At 40.3% G+C, this 19380-nt stretch overlaps 1 protein-coding gene across 1 annotated transcript in view; it reads right to left on the minus strand.

Annotated features, from left to right (window-relative positions):
• Positions 1 to 2000: 2000 nt before the first annotated feature.
• The window catches only part of LOC134624171 (NACHT, LRR and PYD domains-containing protein 12-like), a 42072-nt gene continuing 24692 nt past the window's right edge, over positions 2001 to 19380 (minus strand). Inside the window, exons 11-14 of the mRNA XM_065470063.1 lie at positions 18682 to 18855; positions 12720 to 12884; positions 2691 to 2737; positions 2001 to 2542 (exon numbers count right to left, since the gene is read on the minus strand). Coding sequence (XP_065326135.1) covers positions 2001 to 2542; positions 2691 to 2737; positions 12720 to 12884; positions 18682 to 18855 — 928 coding nt within the window. The remainder of the gene's footprint in view (positions 2543 to 2690; positions 2738 to 12719; positions 12885 to 18681; positions 18856 to 19380) is intronic.

Consider the following 19380-nt stretch of genomic DNA (forward strand, 5'->3'; position numbering starts at 1 on the left):
CACTTCTAAACAACAGAGGCTGACCCAAGTGCCTCAGAGCCAGGCACGCTCACATCACAGCTCTCTAAAGAAGTTTCAAAATAAGAGCTGAAAGCTGTGTTTGCTTGTGTTAGCTTATTATTGTGGAGACTAACATTCAGTGATCATGTGTTCAGACTCATAATGATTACTCTCATAAATCCTGATCTTTGTATTTACTGTGTGTTGGATCAATAACTGAGATTCATCGTATCACACAGATGTGCTGCTGCTGCTGCTGGTGATGTCAGCACATCTGGAACAATACGAGGTATCTGCTACCAGACTGAGCAGGACGTGAGACCTGTGGACTGTTTAAAGCTGTCCCTCCACAGGTCACTCAGACCTGATCCACACCTCAGTGAGATTCTCTGACTTCCTCAGTAGAGACAGAAACCATTCAGATCTGGGACCATCAGCTGACTGATGATGTCACACAGACTGTGTTTTTCAGGAACAGTCATTCTGATGTGAGCCTGCTAGCTGACAGCAGACCTGATGAAACCACATGTTGACATCTGTGAGGACAGACTGGACTCTTTGACTGCACCTTGGTTCTCCTCAGAGGTCTGTACAGGAGCATGTCCACCCCCACTGAAGATCTCAGTCACTGTGAAACATAGAAAGCTGCTTGTGTGGCCTCTGCCTCACATGTAGATGCAGCTACAGGTTTCTCTGTCAGTCAGACTGAAACAGTGTCCTGATGCTGCATCATTCAGCTCTGTGCCCCAGTCAGCATCACTGTGTCTACCAGTGTCAGTGTTTCTTTTCCTGTAACACTCAGCACAGGCTCAGCTGGTATCCAGTGTTGGACTTTCAGCTGCTGTGATAGATCCTCTAACATAGATCAGCTCTGCTACATGTTGTTAGATCAGTGCAGCTGCCTGTCATGTCCTGATGTTTCTCTGGGTCAGCAGCTTGTCCATCAGAGGTTCACATGGAGCTGATCCAGTATCTCCAGTAACTGTGTTCTGTGCCTCACTGGTTCATCCTTCTGTCTGTGTGACGTCAGTCAGATGTTAAACTCTGTAATCTTCACTGTGTCACAGAGTTCAGTGAGTCCCGTTATTCACAGGATCAATCAGATCATCAGAGATGATCAGCAATCAGTGGTGCCAACAGCGCCTCCTGTGGTGAGAGGATGCAATAATGCAATGGAGCATTTTTCCACTGAACACTTCCAGTCATGGAAACTGTCTGTTGGATCTGTGTGACGTTGCTTTCTTGTGTTGCTTTCTTGGTTAGAGTTCCTCACAAATGTCCAGATGATTCTTCTAATGAGGCGTCGACCATGTTTTCAGTTCTTTGGAAGAAAACATCGCCCTTTGCCATCCTTACTTTTCTTTGACTTCTTCAAATGCAGCTGAACTCCAGCTGGTATTTGATTGGACTCTGCAGCTGTTTCTGGTCATCAGTTCATTCCTGCAAACCTCTGAACCTGAACAACAATGATGCTGCATTGCTGGCTGATCCCAAAAGCTTGATTCTGTTCATCTGGACGTTTTCACCTTTGCTCACTGATCAGGTGACTTCTTCAGTCTCAGCTGACTGCAGCTTTACAACCTTACAAACAGCACATTTGCACAATGACTGAAACCAGCAGCACCTGATATATATGATACTAATATAATACATATACATATATAATCCATACTAATGATGAAGGAACTGAGCTCACAGTGTTCATTCAGTGAACTACTCAGTTTATTTTGGCCTCAGAAATGCTCACTCTGTTTGTACATCACTGTCAGCAATAGACTCATTCTGCTGTGTGGACAGGAACACGTGTGACATCACTTCCTGTTTGTTTGTGACTGAAGAGGAAGAAGTTTACAAGGAATCATTTAGAAGAGTTTCAAACATCAACTGATTGAATCCATGAATGTGAAAACGTGTTTGTGAGTGAAAGAGACAGACATGTACAGACTGAACTATCTGTTCAACAGTCAGAGTGTTTCTCTAACAGGAGACACTCTTTACACTCAGCACAGGGACACTGAGGAACCAGACCAGAACCTAAACCCAGGATAAAGAGTTTGAGTGAATGTGGTGTTGAAGGTGTGGAGGTGGATCAGAGTGTCAGAGGAGACTCTGTAGAAGGACAGAGTGCCAGCAGGACAGTCCACATACACTGCTGCTCTGTTAGAGACAGAGGAGGAGGAGGAGGAGGAGGAGGAGGAGGAGATGGATGTTTCTCTGTTATTGTGGAGGACATAACAAGGAGCACTATTATAGCACTCCAGACTCCAGGACTGATCATTGTGTCCAAACCCACAGTCACTGCCTCCTTTGCTTCTGATGCTTCTGTAACTCACTGATATATAAACTTTTCCTCTCCACTCGACCTCCCAGTAACAGCGACCAGTCAGACCATTTCTACACAGCAGCTGACGATGAACATCAAATCTGTCTGGATGATCAGGATATGACTGAAACTCCTCCACATGTGTCACCTTCCTGTTGTTGTCAGACAGTTGGAGCTTTGTGTTCACTGTGTTTGTGTCGATTGTGAGTTGACAGGAATCTGATGGAGAGAACAAACACAATCCAGCTGCAGTTATTGATCCATCATCTGTTCATTGATTGACACTTTGATGATGACTCCTGACATGATGAAGATGGTTGAATGTGTGCTGCTTTGTTTTCATGAATCCCATTAAAAACACACTTACACTTCCTCAGACCTGGTCTCAACCATCGGACTCCAGCAGGCTCCACCCTGAAAGGAGGAGGGGTCAGAGCAGTCAGCATGCACACATGGACATTACATGGCTCTCATACACACACTGTTACACACTGAGCTCAAAGCTCGGCTCCACTGTTTTATTCAAAGAAATCTACATTTATTTATCAGCACATTTAAAAACAGCTTGAGCCAAAGTGCTGCACAGAGTAGAGATAAAATAGGAAACATACACAGTAATTACTATAAAGACTCGTCAGAATTGAAAGCTACAGAGTACAAATGTGTTTCCAACCGGGTTTTAAAAATGTCGAGTGTTGGTGACGACCTGATGTGAAGGGCGACTGTTCCAGAGTTTGGCTGCAGCGATCAATAAAGCTCACCTCTGTTTTTACGGCTAGTTCTGGTCAGAAGCTACTTATCTGCAGACCTGAGGGCTCTGCTTGGATTATTTAGTTAAAGAGAGATAAGATGGAGCCAATCCACTCAGAGATTTAAAGACAAACAACAAGATCTGGAAGTGGATTCTATGACGTACTGGTAACCAGTGGAAAAAGCTGGAAAAAGCTGGTGATGAGTCGTCTAGCACAGAGCCACCGCTGGAACCAGTGTGTGTGTGTGTGTGTGTGTGTGTGTGTGTGTTCCAGATGTGACCCTGTGACCTCATACCATAAATCAGTAAGAGAAGGTACGACCTCTCTCATGACCCCAAGTTGTGTGTGCATGCCAGAGCACTCTGGAAGGCACACAGAGTCTTTACAGACTACTAAGGATCAAACCTCTATCATTATGCAATCGATTATAAAACTCATTTATGAGTAAATATTTCTAAGCATGAATTACAATCAACAATATAAACCTTACAGCTTGTCTTAAAAGCAGAATGTATTTGTTTCTCAAATGAGAAAGAGCTATCGAGAAACACTCCTAAATCTTTAGTTCTGAACTTTTCCAGTGGGCCAAGGTCAACATTATCTGCTAATGCTAAATAGGCTGTCGTTATTGACTAATGCTAATTTGATGCTAATTTTAAGGCAAATACGCATTAGAACCTAATGCTCATAACGTTTTCCTATGCATTATAGCAATGTGAGCAGCTGGTGGTAGTTAGGCTGATGCTAGCAGCTAATGCTAATTTGACGTGAATTAGCATTATTTTAGCAAGGAGTTAATGCTAAGTAGACAACCATTACTTGCTAATGCTAATTTTAAGTGAATAAGCATTGGCAACTAATGCTAATACCATATTCTCTTGATTTCTAACAATGTGAGCAGCTAATGCTAAGTAGGTTGCCGTTATTAGGTAATACTAATTTTTAATGCTTATACTATTTTTCCTTTAATTTTATTTGTGATGTGTGTTACCGTTAACAACTATAGCTAATTTGATGTGAATTAGCATTATCAAATAATGCTAACTATTTTCCTTTGCATTATAATGATATGAGGACTTATGCTAAGTAGGCTAGCTAATGCTAATTTGACGCGACTTAGCATCATCCGTTAATGCTAACTCTTTTCCCTTGCATTATAACAATGTGAGCAGCTAATGCTAAGAAGGCTGCTGTTATTAGCTAATGCTAATTTGATGCGCCTTAGCATTACCCGATAATGCTAACACTTTTCCCTTCCCTTTTAACAATGTTTGCAGCTAGTGCTAGGTAGGCTGATGCTAGCAGCTAATGCTAATTTGATGTAAATTATCATTATATTAGTGAGGAGTTAATGCTAAGTAGACTGCCATTAGCAGCTAATGCTAATACCATATTTTCTAATTTGACATGAATTAGCATCATCTGTTAATGCTAACTCTTTTCTCTTGCATTATAACAATGTGAGCAGCTAATGTTAAGAAGGATGCCATTGTTAGCAATGGTAATTTGATGTGTGTTAGCATTATCCGCTACTGCTAGCAATGTCTTATCTTACTTTTTATTACTTTTTAACAATATCAGCAGCTAATGCTAACATTACTTTCGTTTCAGTTAAGCCTATTTAGCATTAATTAACTTCATTTAGCATTAAGACGTTTATGGTAAATAGGCTACCATTAGCGGCTAATGCTAATTTTTGGTGAATAAGCATTGGCAACTAATGCTAATACCATATTCTCTTGATTTCTAACAATGTGAGTAGCTAATGCTAATTTATCCGCTAATGCTAACAATGTTTTTTTCTTACATTTTAACAATATGAGTAGCTAATGCTTATTCCATTTTTCCTTCCATTTTAACAATGTGATGTTTGTTACCGTTAATAACTATTGGTAATTTGATGTGAATTAGCATTATCAATAATGCTAACTATTTTCCTTTGCATTATAACGATGTGAGGAGTTATGCTAAGTAGACTGCCATTACATGCTAATGCTAATTTGATGTGAATTAGCATCATCCGTTAATGCTAAGTCTTTTCCCTTGCATTAAAGCAATGTGAGCAGCTAATGCTAAGAAGGCTGCTGTTATTAGCTAATGCTAATTTAATGCAAGTTAGCATCATTTGCATTATAACGATGTGATGAGTTAATGCTAAGTATGCTGCCATTAGCGGCTAATTCTAATTAGGGGTGAATAATTATAGAGATTGAAAATGTGACGTCAGTCAGGGATAAAACCGCAAAGGATTCTGGGAACTCGTGGCAAGAGGTACTAGCGCACGCAGGCTTTCAATTGAAATCAGTTACACAGCGGATAAAAAGAAACACAAAAAATGGCAAGAAGCTGTTGTATTATTAACTGCAATAGCCAGTCGCATGACAGCCACGGGAAGCCGACGGGTAAAGAGATCGGTTGTTATCGGATTACGTCGTTGAAGAGAGGTTGTTCGAGCCATGTTTCCGAAGTAACAAAGAGCCGACGGATGGCCTGGATTGCAGCAATTCAAAGACCAAATATAACGTCCCAGAACACTCCAGCTCACATGTTAGTCTGCTCCAAGCATTTTCACAAAGTAGTAGTTAATACGTCATTTTTCATAACATAATTGGTGATATAGGTTACAAGCAAGTCAGAAATTGTCGCGCTATGCTCCTTTGTTTATTGTGCATAAATAGTGAATTGTCCTGACACAATATTGCGTTTCGCTTCTGTTATTACCATGGTACATTGACAAAAACATATACTTTTATTCACAGGATAAAACAGTTGTTTTGTATCACTAATTGCCCAGTACGATTACAGCACACAATATTATTGTCACTGCTACATTTCTGTAATGCGTACCAGAAATTATTTCCACTACTATTTAATTATCGTTGAGCTTAAAGGTCCTATTAATAAATGGTTAACGAATGTGTATTTATGAAGATGATTTGTGAGGTAAACTTTGTTCGTACGATGGTCTTTCGTTCTACACGGTGCATTTCAAGGTCCTGTACCCATCCGTCGGTAAACTGTACCTGGGCTTGTTGCAGTGACCTGTAGTTACTAAACCTCATGAGTGTATGCACTCACTCCAAAAACCGTATAATTATAAATATGAGCGTGGTGAAAGTTGGGCAGCACGCTAACGTCTTTTGTACACTCTGTGTGCTCATAAGGGTCTAACCCTTTCACTCCTTTGATTTTTTTTCCTCGTATCTTTTCTTTGACTTTTCATCAAGTCTGTCTTTGTACGGACCGGCATTGTTCTCCTTCGTTTTGTACATAACTTTTTTGGGGGACAAAGAAAAAGCAAGAAGGTACTGGAACCGGAGAATGGACGTTTTGCGGTGCTGCAAATGCTTGCGTTTGATGCATTGCTTTGATTGTTTTGCCACGAGTACCCGGCATGCAATGCGCGAAAGTCACGTGGTCTGTCAATCTCTATTACTAGCTAATGCTAATATCGTTTTCTCTTCCCTTTTAACAATGTGAGCAGCTAATGCTAGGTAGGCGGATACTAGCAACTAATGCTAATTTGACGTGAATTAGCATTTTAATCCTGAGGAGTTAATGCTAAGTAGACTGCCATTAGTGGCTAATGCTAATTTTAGGTAAAGAGGAATTGGCAGCTAAATTGGCAAGAAAACCATATTTTGTTGCTTTATAACAATGTGACCAGCTAATGCTAAGTAGGTTGCCGTTATTAGCTAATACTAATTTGAGGTGAATTAGCATCATCCGCTTATGCTAACAATGTTTTTTCTTACTTTTTAACAATACGAGTAGCTAATGTGAACACATGTTTTATTCAATTTTAACTTTTCCCCTGCGATGTGAAGAGTTAATGCTAAATAAGACGCCATTACTGGCTAATTCTAATTTTAGATGAAAAAGCATTAGAAGCTAATGCTCATACTGTTTTCCTTTACTTTGTAATAATGACAGCAGCTAATGATAAAAAGTCTAGCATTATTAACTAACAGTGTTGGTCAAGTTACTTGAAAAAAGTAATCAGTTACTAATTACTGATTACTTCCCCCCAAAAGTAATCCCGTTACTTTACTGATTACCTATTTTCAAAAGTAATCAATTACTTAGTTACTTTTTAAAAACACGATTTACAACCTGAATAGGTGATAAAGCGATAGATCTTTCAGCCCAATTCTACTTTTTCTGCATAATTCATCATACAAAATGTAATCCAATGGAAACGTCTCTTTTTAAAACTTCTTTTATTAGTTTTAATCTTTTAACTTTATGCATCAAGCAAAAATTAAATTATATGCAACATTCTCTGACTGGAAGAAAGTTGTTTAACATTTAAACCTATTTTCTGCACATTCCAGCATATAAAATAAAATATTTTTTTGTGTTTACACTCACTCTTTCAAATAGATGCAAGTAAAACACAGCAGAAAATAAATAAAATCAAAGACTAGCGGTCCTGTTGCTCTATTTTCACCTGTAAAGCAGGACTGGGGTAGGCGGAGGAGGTTTACCCTGGTGCAGGTGTGATATATTATGATCTGCAGACAGCTGTTGTCACGAACGTCGCACTCGCTTACGTCACTGTCATGAGACGTTCTCGCAAAAAATCACGGTTTTAGTAACGCAGTAACGCAGCGTTCCTACGTGAAAGTAACGGTAATCTAATTACTGTTTTTGCAATAGTAATCCCTTACATTACTCGTTACTTGAAAAAAGTAATCAGATTACTTTTTAACAATACGCCATTAGTGGCTAATTCTAATTAGGGGTGAATAATTATTAGCAGCTAATGCTAATACCGTTTTCTCTTTCCTTATAACAACTTGAGCAGCTAATGCTAATTTGAGGTGAATTAGCATTATATTAGTGAGCAGTTAATGCTAAGTAGGCTGTCGTTATGAACTAATGCTACTTTGACGTGAATTAGCATTATGCGCTAATGCTAATACTGTTTTCCCTTACATTTTAACAATGTTAGCGGCAAATTCTAAGTACGCTGTTGTAAATAGCTAATGCTAATTTGATGTCAGTTAGCATTATCAGATAATGCTAACTCACTATTTTCTCTTACTTATTAAAAATGATAGTAGCTAATACTAATACTCTTTTCTGTTGGGTAACAACGAAGTGAGAAGTTAATGCTAAGGCTGCTTTTAGCGGCTTATTCTAATTAGGGATGAAAAATTATTAGCAGCTAATGCTAATACTGTTTTCTCTTTCCTTATAACAATATGAGCAGCTAATGCTAATTTGATGTAAATTAACATTTTGGCTGTGTCCAAATTCATGGGCTGCATCCGCCTGAGGCCGCATTTGTAGACCGATTACGTCACAGTGACGCGCCGAAGGCTGTCCAAATTCGTGGACTCCTCCGAATGCAGCCGACAAATGCGTCCTCCTTTTCCCCGAATTTGAAGGATGGGTTGGTGTGTCCTTCGTGGCCCACCATATCCCAGAATTCATAGCGCGGCCCAGCCAAACTCCAGTTTCCGGCAACGGCGGTTGCTACTAAGTTTTAAAATTACTTTTATTAATCTTTCTGGGTCACAAAATAAACTTTGAACATATTTTCAGGCGAGAACGTAGCTTTGTAAACTTCAAATATCTGCTCGGTTTATCAAGGTATCACATATTTGCAAAAGTGCTTCGACGTTTTCGGAGACGTCTGTTACCCACGAGCTCGATAGCTAGCCGAGAGCTCAAGGGTCACTGAAGCCGCCGAGAACGGCACAACTCCCGGCACATCATTTTCAGATCACCGCGGACTTTCTCTACTCAGGTTAAACGTAATATATAAGTCACTTAGACAACCTAAAAATGTTATTGTTTGGCTTTTTTCAGTGTTTTATTTGTTCGTGAGTAAATCGGTTTGGCTGAGATTAAAGTTATTAGATTAGATTAGATTAGATAAAATGAAACTTAGCTGAATAAACGTCAAACAGAAAACCGATTAAACAGAAGTGTAAGATGGTCGAGAATTTACGCCAATTCAATTCAATTCAATTCAATTTTATTTATATAACGCCAAATCACAACAAAAGTCGCCTCAAGGCACGCCAGTGTCCTGTTATATTTTAGATAGCAAGGAGCAGACGGCCGAGTTTATTAAACTCCACCAGACAGCGGTGACGTTAATCAGAAGGCTAGACCGTCCAATTTCACAGCCATTTACTTCCGGCCTACCCGACCTTCTGAGGACCCGGCCCAAGTAGACCGCGAAGGCCGGGTCCTCAGGAGGATGCAGCCCATGAATTTGGACACGACCTATATTAGTAAGGGGTTAATGCTAAGTACACACTACACGCCTAGACTAGGGGCGTAACAAAGCATTAGTAGCTAACGCTAATACCCTTTTCTCTTGTGTTATAATGATATGAGACGTTAATGCTAAATAGGCTGCCATGAGTGACTCTTTTCCCTTGCATTATAACGATGTGAAGGGTTTATGCTAAGTAGGCTCCCATTAGCAGCTAAAGCTAACTTGAGGTGAATAAGCATTAGTAGCTAACGCTAATACCCTTTTCTCTTGTGTTATAATGATGTGAGACGTTAACATTGTTCTCAAACAACAGAATGAGAATGAAATATTGATTCTAACAGGGCCCATAAACAGCATTAGCTTAGCAGCATTAGCCTATCAGAGTTTCCATGATGGTCACACAAATCCTTAGCAGAGCAAAGTGGCCTACTTAGCAATAGCTGCTCAAGTTGTAGAAAGCAAAGGAAAACAGTATTAGCATTAGCTGCTAAATGTGCACTTGAGAACAAATTTATTGTGATTTCAGCCGTGAATGTAGAGTTTCCAGTATTTAAGCTTCCATTTCCAAATGTTAACTGCTCCTGTCTGCCTCTTTGTCACACACACAGACTGAAATGATTCACAGTGTTGTTTCATCCTTCTGTCAGTGTCACTGACTGTCACTGTGATTGTGGACATACAGCATGGGAAACATACACATGGCTGACACTTTATTAGGTACACAGTGGCCACTATCTCAGGTACACCTGTGACCTAATAAAGTGTATCTGAAGTTACAAAATGTTGTCTCTGTCCAAATATGTATGGACCTAACTGTAGATCTACTTTTAATGAAACTCTCAACTTGACTTATCAGTTATCATTAATGTCCCTGCAAACAGACTCCTTGGAGACCCCCTACATAAATATCCATGTACTATCCAGCTAGACTAGTGTGTCTGTCCCTGAAAATATTCCTGCATGTGTGATTGTTCTTTCTGCAGGAAACAAACAGGAAGTGAGTGAAGGACACAGGAAATGTTTCCAGCTCTTCCTCCTCTATCAGACATTGGCTGTGTCCCAATTCAGGGTATGCACGCTTGAAGTACGCATTTCAAGTGCGATTACGTCACCGCCACGCGACGACGGCTGTCCCATTTCAAAGGGTACTTCAAATGCATACTCCAAATGCGCCGTCGATTTCCCCAAATATCAAGCGTGGTCCGGTGCATGCTTCGTGGTCTCATATATCCCACAATCCATAGCGCGGCGGTGGGTGTGGATAATTTTGCCGCAAAATACGGCAGAAGGGAGCGGCCGAAGAGTGAACTGTCAAAAGTAAATACTGAATATTATGTCACTTATTTATGTGCGAATGTTTAAGAACATTAAAGCATTAATGTTGGCCACATGTCGGCAAAGTTATGTGACATTAGCGATGTTTGTACTTTCAGCGGTAACTTGGTTTTAAAGCCTCTACTTCTATATATATATATATATATAGTCGACCTTAATCTTACAGAGAATGTGATGATTTATGGATAATTAAAGTCAGTCATATATCCACAAACACAACAAGCTGAAAGTCAGTGATGCTGCTCGGTTTGCAGTCCTGAATATGACGGCACAAGCAGGATTCACTGCACTGTTAATGTTAGCTATGTTATATTGCTGCCTCTGTTCGGTGGTGTCGAGCCAAACGGACTTTAACGTGAATTTGAACGAGCTGACGGTTCACTCGTTAAGCTGAAAGAAAGATGCTTTAATCACAGGAGTCACACATGTGTCCACTGTACCATCTGGAACTCTTCTTGTTTAGCACTCGTAATAACACAAACACTAAATCTTCCTTCTCTTGTGCTGTTTTGTAGCAGTGTGTACACCTGAGACTGTCACCTGTCTGTCTGTCCTGCACTCTCTCTCTGTTTCTTTCTCTCTGATTGTGGAATAAAAGTATGAACATGTATTTATAAGTTACACTTGTGTTTGAATCCTGCAGCTTATCACACATTTGATTTCCATGTGTGACGACTGCAAGTGTCCAGAGTGAGGACAGACTGAGGGACCCACTGCTGCACATCATCTGTGAGGCTTTGCACCCCTGATGATCCACCAGGACAAACTCAGCAGTGTGTGAGGAAGAGGAGGAGGAAGAGGCAGCAGCAGCTGACAGATGGAGAGAATAGACAGACTGTTCCCTGTTTGTGAAGGACTGCTAGGAAAGTTTAACATAACTAATTGTCTGTCCTGAATCAGTCTTATTAGGTAATGTTCAAATAATGTTATCATTCCAGTGTTTTCAGTGTGGGAGAAAGTACTCAGGGCCTTCAAGTTACACACTATGAAAGGCAGCAACAAGTTTAATATTCAGAAACCTAAAGTATGTATCAGCAGCAGAATGGAGCTAAAAATAAATGTTTGTTTCAGTTCTATGAAGCTTTGAGTATTTTGGATTAGTAGTCCTGCTGTGTTTGTTGCATCATATTGCTGTAATTGTTTATATGCTTTATATATTCTGAGGTAAGTTGATCTATAGTGTTACATCATATTCTATAAGGATGTTATGTGTTTGTAGACTTTCTGCCCAGTTTGACCCATTTAGCAGAAGTCAGCCTGTTTAAGGCTCTGATATCTATTCTGTATGACTTAAAGCAGTTATGACATGGTCTGATTTTCTCACCCAATAAAGGAATATTTCATATATCAGTCTACTCTTCATTTTATCAGAAACAGTTATCACAGCTCGTACATTTTCTTTTTACACATATATGTAAGCATTGAGCCAAATTTAGTAATGCCAACATATTGAAAGAACAATATTTGTCTCTTATATATAATACATCTATATATACACTGTCAGAGATACTTGTCTTTGAGTGAAGATTTAAGGTGATAGGAAATATAAATAACTGCTACTTGCATCTTTGACCCAGAGTTCAAGCTCATATGTACACACACACACACACACATATTTATATATATATATATATGACAATACATGTAATATTGTCCATATTATATTTACATTACCACAGTGAGATGACTTTAGTCTCATGAACAACATTAGCTAATTATTATTTACTAACTAATCTTGAAATGACTGTTCAGTACAGGAATGGAGCCCAACTATCATGTTTTACAGTCCTGTGGTCTCAACTAATCAAAGTGATGTCATGACAAAAATGAATGAACAACAAAACATTTTTTCTCCTTCATTTCTGTCACACAAAGCTGTATGAAACGTTTCTCGCGGTTAGTATCATGGTTGCTAGGCAACCTGAACAGCGCGACGAAGGCTAGACCGTCCCATTTCAGAAGCATCTCACTTCCGCACTTCCCGTACTTGTAGTACGCACCGTACGTAGTACGCGTAGTGTGCGTACTTCAAGCGTGCATACCCTGAATTGGGACACAGTCATTCTCTCCATACCTGAGAGTGTCCAGTCTCCAGCCTGGATCCTTCAGTCCAGCCGACAGCAGCTTCATTCCTGAGTCACCTGGATGATTGTAGCTCAGGTCCAGCTCTCTCAGATGGGAGCTCAGAGCTGAGGCCAGAGAAGTACAGCCTTCCTCTGTGATCAGACAGCCTGACAGACTGCAGACACACAAAACAACAATCCATCTGTTATCCATCTCTATAGCAGCATAACTAAGGGATGGTTCAGGGTCACCTGATCCAGCTCGAACTATAAGCTTTATCAAAAAGGAAAGTTTGAAGCTAATCGTCAAAGTAGAGAGGGTGTCTGTCTCCTGAACTCAAACTGGGAGCTGCTTCCACACCCAGTCCAACATAGCCAGGCTTTCTTTGTGTTTGCTGCTTTGACAAAACCTCAAATCCCAGTCAGAGATGATGAGCATCATCACAGTGATGATGAGCATCATCACAGTGATGATCATTTCTCTGTTAACCCAGGCTTTCTGCTTCAGGATCTCTGCACGCTCACAGAACAAGGAGACCTTTAAACATCATTTCACTAAATGGATGGACTGAGCTCAGCCTACAGATGAACTGGTGCCAGAGATCATAAAGAACATCAAACAGTCAAATTCAACACTTTAGATGGAAATATGAGATTAATGCTGCAGACAATCATGAACCTGCTGAATTCATGAACATCAAGAATGCAGCGAGTGGTAAAATAAAGATTTGACCTCAGTGTTTCTGTCTATTCCTAACATATTCCTAACATGATAGCTGCACTTTAGAGCTCTAAAACTGGAACTGACACATATTTAAACTCTACATGTTACTCAGTACATTCAGTTCTGACACTCGCCCACAGTCCAACAAAGGAAACATGGAGATCACATCAGTTTGTCATCATAGTCTAGTTATTAGGGCAACTTAACCTGTTATTATCTCGTTAACTCATTAATTGATTAACGTCAGCAATTATTTTAATCACAGTTTTTAAAATCATGATTATTGTGAAAGTTCTCACTGGCTCTGAAGATAAAGCCATGGGTCAGAGGAGGGATGTTGATCAGTGCTGGCTTGAAATGGGCGTCATTATGCATCTCAGCCAATGAGAGCATTGATGGTGGACCTAATACTACTGCAGCGCTCACATGACCCAGGACAGAAAGAAATGGGCGGGGTCAGAAACATGGAGACAGGTACAGATCTTTGACATGTTCATTTTAAACTGTTCCAGGAGGCAGTGTTGACACAACTAAAGTTATCTGGAAGCAAAGTTGAGTTTTTTATCACCGGAGTACTTCATGTCTGAAGTATCACTTAAATGCATTACACGCTGTTGATGGCAGCAAACAAACCACCCAAACAAACAGAGGTGGGAGGCTTGGGCAGACTATGTTGGATCAGCTGGTGGGAGGAGTCTAGATAAACCAAAGAAAGACAAGCTAACAAACGCCACAGTGAAGTGAGTAGCTACTATGAGGTTATTAGTAGAAACATATGTTACTTTATGCCTGTAGTCAAGATAGCTGATTTATGTTAACAACTGTAGGACATATATTATCTTTTAGTTTAGACTGTGTGCTGTGTGAGTAGTCAAGTTCCCATCATACGTTTGGGTTAGAAGAATATAATCATTACATAGTTCATTAGATAAGTGTGCACCACTCTGTATCCTTGATCTGCTGTGAATGTGTTACACTGTTTTCTTGACATGTTTTACTGCTGAATCATGAAGAGAAGGTTGTGTGCAGAAGACCTTGTGTCTGCAGTTAGGAGAAGATAGACTACATTCCATACCCCCACCTTCCTTAGAGCATGAAGACAAGGAGCCGAGGTCATAACTTAGGCGCCGTAAGAGAGAAAACATGTGAATGTTTAGGCTTTTACGACTAGGTGGGGGCCACTAGGGGCTATAAAAGGCTGAGTAACCCGTCACCATTTGGAGACATGCTGTGACCCTCTTCAAGCATCTCTCCCCATCATGATGGTTCTTATGCTCATAAGTGTTGAATTGTATGAAAATAAAATATTGTTGATTGAGCATGTATACACCGAGTATTGTCCCTCCTTCAGCCCAAAGATTAAAACAACTGGGAGTTGTTAACACTACAAACTGCAGGCCGATTAGTGTTGTTGAAGAAGTCGGTCTGAGGAACGTTCTTAGGATCAACAAATGACGGCATGTATGAGCCTCAAGACGCAGCATCACAAGAAGAACACATGAGCTGTAGAAAAAGGAGAGACTACGAAAGCCACGGCGCTACAACGTGCACCAGCTGTTGGTCTCTCTGGAGACTACCTGACATAGCTGGGTAACCATGGTTACCTGGGAGTTACAGAAACGTGCTAACATGTGATTCATGTTGCACAGCAGTGGGACATTTGAAATAAAGTCAGCACACTCAGTACAGATAGTGCATCAAATATGCTGCTGCTGCCAGACGTCTGCCTTTGAACACGTCCCTGCATCGTGCACAACACCAAGGTTGCCATGGCAATCACAGCTAACAGGGACAACGTGCACAGCTGGAACCCTGCAGGTATATTTAACATGATGTATTTCTCAGTGTCCTGTCTGTGTGTGAGAGACAAACAGCCTCTGTATGTGTGTGTAAATACAGCATGAATATGTAGAGGACATGTTTGTGTATATAAGTACATGAATGCTCTGCGTCATTTAAATCTTTGATTCTTGTTTCTGTTGCAGGTCTGTGACTGAACTTCTGGGAGGAGAAACGTTGGTTTCATGCTCTGTGATTCTGTGTTTTGTCGTCTCTCTCAGGTGATGGAGAGCTCAGATTCAAGTCTACATTCAGATCAGACCTGGAGACACGCAAACAAAATGCCAACATTGTATATGTGAAAACTGCTGCTGCACTGGAGCCAGATTCAAGGAGCTCAAGTGTTTACCCAGATCTTACTGAACTTACTGAAGGAACAGAGGGTTGTTGGAGGGAAACCTGTGGAAGCAACAACATCCGAGCCACCAGAGAAAAAGTTGGCCCTATTGGTGCTTCATCAGAGTGTGATTGTGAACAGGAGGAAGACTCAGCTGAGAACAGTGTGGTGGATACAGAGCCCACCATCAGTACAGAGGCCTGTCCATTAGAGTGCTGCTCCAAACATGCAGCACATGTACTTGGCCACAGCTGCAACATCTGTACCTGTGAGAGCTTGTTCTCTGTTGCTGCTCATATTGTACAGAAGAAGAGAGTTTCTTTATCATCAGAAAATGTCAGTGAGCTTGTGAGTCTTAGCAGCTGGCTCAGTGCAGAGGAGGAAGAAAATGTCAAGTCAGAGGAAGATAAATGCAGTTCATGTTGTCAACTCAACCTGGACGACTGAAAGTGTTTTTCTTTGTCTTGTTTCTGACAGATTCTCCAAAGGAAATCCAGCACAAACACACACTTCACACACTCAAAGTCCTGCACAGTAAATGAGCTGATGAGCATTTGTGCTGCTACCTGATAACAGAAAAATAGTTCTGCTGGTTCCTGTTCTGAAAACACACATTTATAAATGTTCACTTGCTGTTGATCAAAGGTGCCTGTTATAATGTTATGATGGTGGCTCTGGACTGAGGGGAACTTTGTAAAAAACTAGATCAGATGTTGACGTCCTGGCAGAGGCAAAGAACTTTGATTTGATAATTGATTAGATTCATGTTTCAGCTCAGACTGACAGAAATATCTGAACTGCTGCTGTGTTAAAGGGAACACTGCTGTTAGAAAGCACCTGATTTGTTTCTGCACACTGAATGTTGCACTTCTCATACTGCAGTACTATTAAAATAAGTACACAATACACTACTTTTGAACTGATGATTAAATGTTGCTGTAACAATGTCATTAATGGTGATTTAAAGTGATCATGGTTTCCCAGCACAACAAATGATTGCACAAGTGTGACTGATCCACTTTCTAATGTGTGTGTAGCCACACTGTGTGTCACTGTGTCACAGGTGAGTCTGTGTATCCAGGTTCTATGAGCAGAACAGGATATAGTGACTGAGTCCAGCAGCTTAAAGTCTGACTCCATCCTCCATTTAAATAACTCACACCAACAACTGAACAGCTTTGCCTTTGTGCAGCTGACCCTTCATTTTAATGTCCTTCTATTCTGGTTCATCTGGTTTCAGTTTCTATAAGCACACAGGTTTCATCAGTGACTCTATGACCTCAGTAATCTTTGCTGGGCCTTAATGCTCTGAACAAATCTGCACATCACAAGACTAAATAGAAATGAATCAGTCTTTCATTTCTCACTGCTGTTTGACTTCAGCTCTCAGTGTCCCACCATAACACATGGAAAGAATTACTGTCCATCCAGGCTCCTGAACATGGAGCTGATGAAGGTGGAGTATTGTGAGGGCTGATGGAGATGATGATGAGGAATCCAGGAGCAGTGGGTGGATGGCAGCATCAGCATGAAGGATCAGTGTGAGAACACATCATCATCCACAAAGAAAACCAGTCTGAGTGTCTGACGCTCTTGTTAGAAAGACGCAGTCCCAGCAGTTAGCTTGTCTGCTAGTTAGCTGAGAGCTAACTCACTTATACATTGAATAGCAAACTGTGTAAACCAGGGGTGTCAAACATATGGCCCGTGGGCCAAATCCAGCCCTTGAGATAATTTCATGTGTCAAATATTGATGAATTTTCAGGCTTGCTGATAATCAATGTGAGCACGGCTGAGATTTTATTCTGATGAGCAAACCATGTGGCCAAACACTTTAAGAGACAGACTGGGATCATACCATTATGTGAAAGAAGACAGAGATGTCCCATAGACAGCAAGTGTAGTGGTATAGACCAGGTGCACAGAGAAATGGGAGCTGTACTGAAATGCAAGCATGTCAGGAAAGAGTGAAAAGGCAAAATGAGCAGCATCTGGCTGCATTTCAGTGATATTGGAGAAAACAAAGCTGAGTGCAACATTTATATAGGAGATATACAGGAGACGCTGAGAGTAGAACTGATAAAATTAGGAGCTGGCTAAAGTGATATCCATTTTTATTTCCACACATTTCCATTGTGGAGGACAAAAGGTTTCAAACTCGTCCAGGTCTTAAACCTCACGTGTGTTCTTCCTAATAGCAGTAAATGGATAAAAATAAGGCTTTTATGAAAACACTGAATAAACACTGAATAAAAATTGCTAAAAAAAAGTCTAAATGTACAGTTCAGTATTGAATACTACATAAAATAAACTATATATCAAGTGTGTCTGAATGTCAGAGATGCAGAAATATGTGCATATAGCACAGAGCCACGGCTCAGTGTCTGAATGAGTCTCACAGACCTGAATGTGCTGTTGAAGCCATTTAAAATTATAATGCAATTCTTTACTCGCTTGATCTGCTCCTTACCACAAGCGACCAGACGTAGAAGGTTTTGGACTTTTAACTATATTTTCTTAAGTTTTACAACTTTTCTTACTGTTAAAAACCTTGTTATGGCCATTCATGCTACACAAAGTAATTAGACATGTGTGGTATCTACAGAAATGTCACAATCTCAGCTAAAAGTTCACAAAACCATCTCAACAGCCACCAAACAGCTAAAACAGCAGGTGAACAGATTACACAACAAAGATGTAAACACAAATCCCCCTGATCATCTGTTTTTTCAAACATGAAGCGTAGTTTTGGACGTTCATTTACTGCTGGTTCAGTGAATTTTGGTTGGCCAGTGATGAAACCTGCAGTCTCAGAATCTGTGAGAAGTCTGCTTCAGCAGCATTGTTGTGTTGTGTGCTGTGGATTCACCTCTGCAAATTCATCACTGTTTTACCATCATGTTTCTACTTAGACAATAACAAAGGAAGCAGTTCCCAGGAGCTACTTCCTGTCTTGTTAACATAAGAGTATGTTTCCCTTCAAAACACCTCCACTTCTCCTCTTTTTAGAGGACTGCCTTATTATTAATCTGCTAATTCTGTCAGTTGATGAAAGAAAAATGCTTGATCTCACCTGAGAGTTTCCAGTGTACAGTGTGGACTCTTCAGTCCTTCAGACAGAAGCTTCACGCCTGAATCCTTCAGGTCGTTGTTACTCAGGTCCAGCTGTCTCAGATTAGAGGTCTGAGAGCTGAGAGCTGAGGACAGAGCTTCACAGCTTCTCTCTGACAGGTCACAGAGACTCAGTCTGAAAAATAACAGATAAACAATTACAAAAATAAAACACTTATGGTGAAGTGTAATGAGATACTATTATATTTAGCAATATTTAATCTTGTTTTGTCAGAAAACTGAGCACTGATGCAGAGCAACATGTGGAGAGAATCAGAGAATGTATTCAATGTATTCAGTATTGAACAAACTGAGTACCGATGACCACTTAATATTTTTGATATTTTATTTGAGTTGTTTCCACCTGATCTGTGTTAACTAGAATAAACATTTAAAAACTAAAGCTATGATCACATATTTATTTACAGAGCTTTATTGGAGGGTTTGACCACTGGCAGCAGCCTCAGAAGAACCTTTTTAAAGGCTCATGTTCTCACTTATATCATCGATTTCTACTTACATTTCTTCCTGGGAAAAATGGGGATTACTTTGAAAACAGGAACTATTTTCCCCAAAAATCAGCCCTGGATTAGTAAATCACTCAAACTTGTTCTCAGTCAGGAGAAGCTGTCTGGTTATGAGGGAGAGAAAAATAAGATTG

The sequence above is a fragment of the Pelmatolapia mariae genome, linkage group LG3_W (assembly GCF_036321145.2).
Source record: "Pelmatolapia mariae isolate MD_Pm_ZW linkage group LG3_W, Pm_UMD_F_2, whole genome shotgun sequence".
NCBI classification, from domain to species: domain Eukaryota; kingdom Metazoa; phylum Chordata; class Actinopteri; order Cichliformes; family Cichlidae; genus Pelmatolapia; species Pelmatolapia mariae.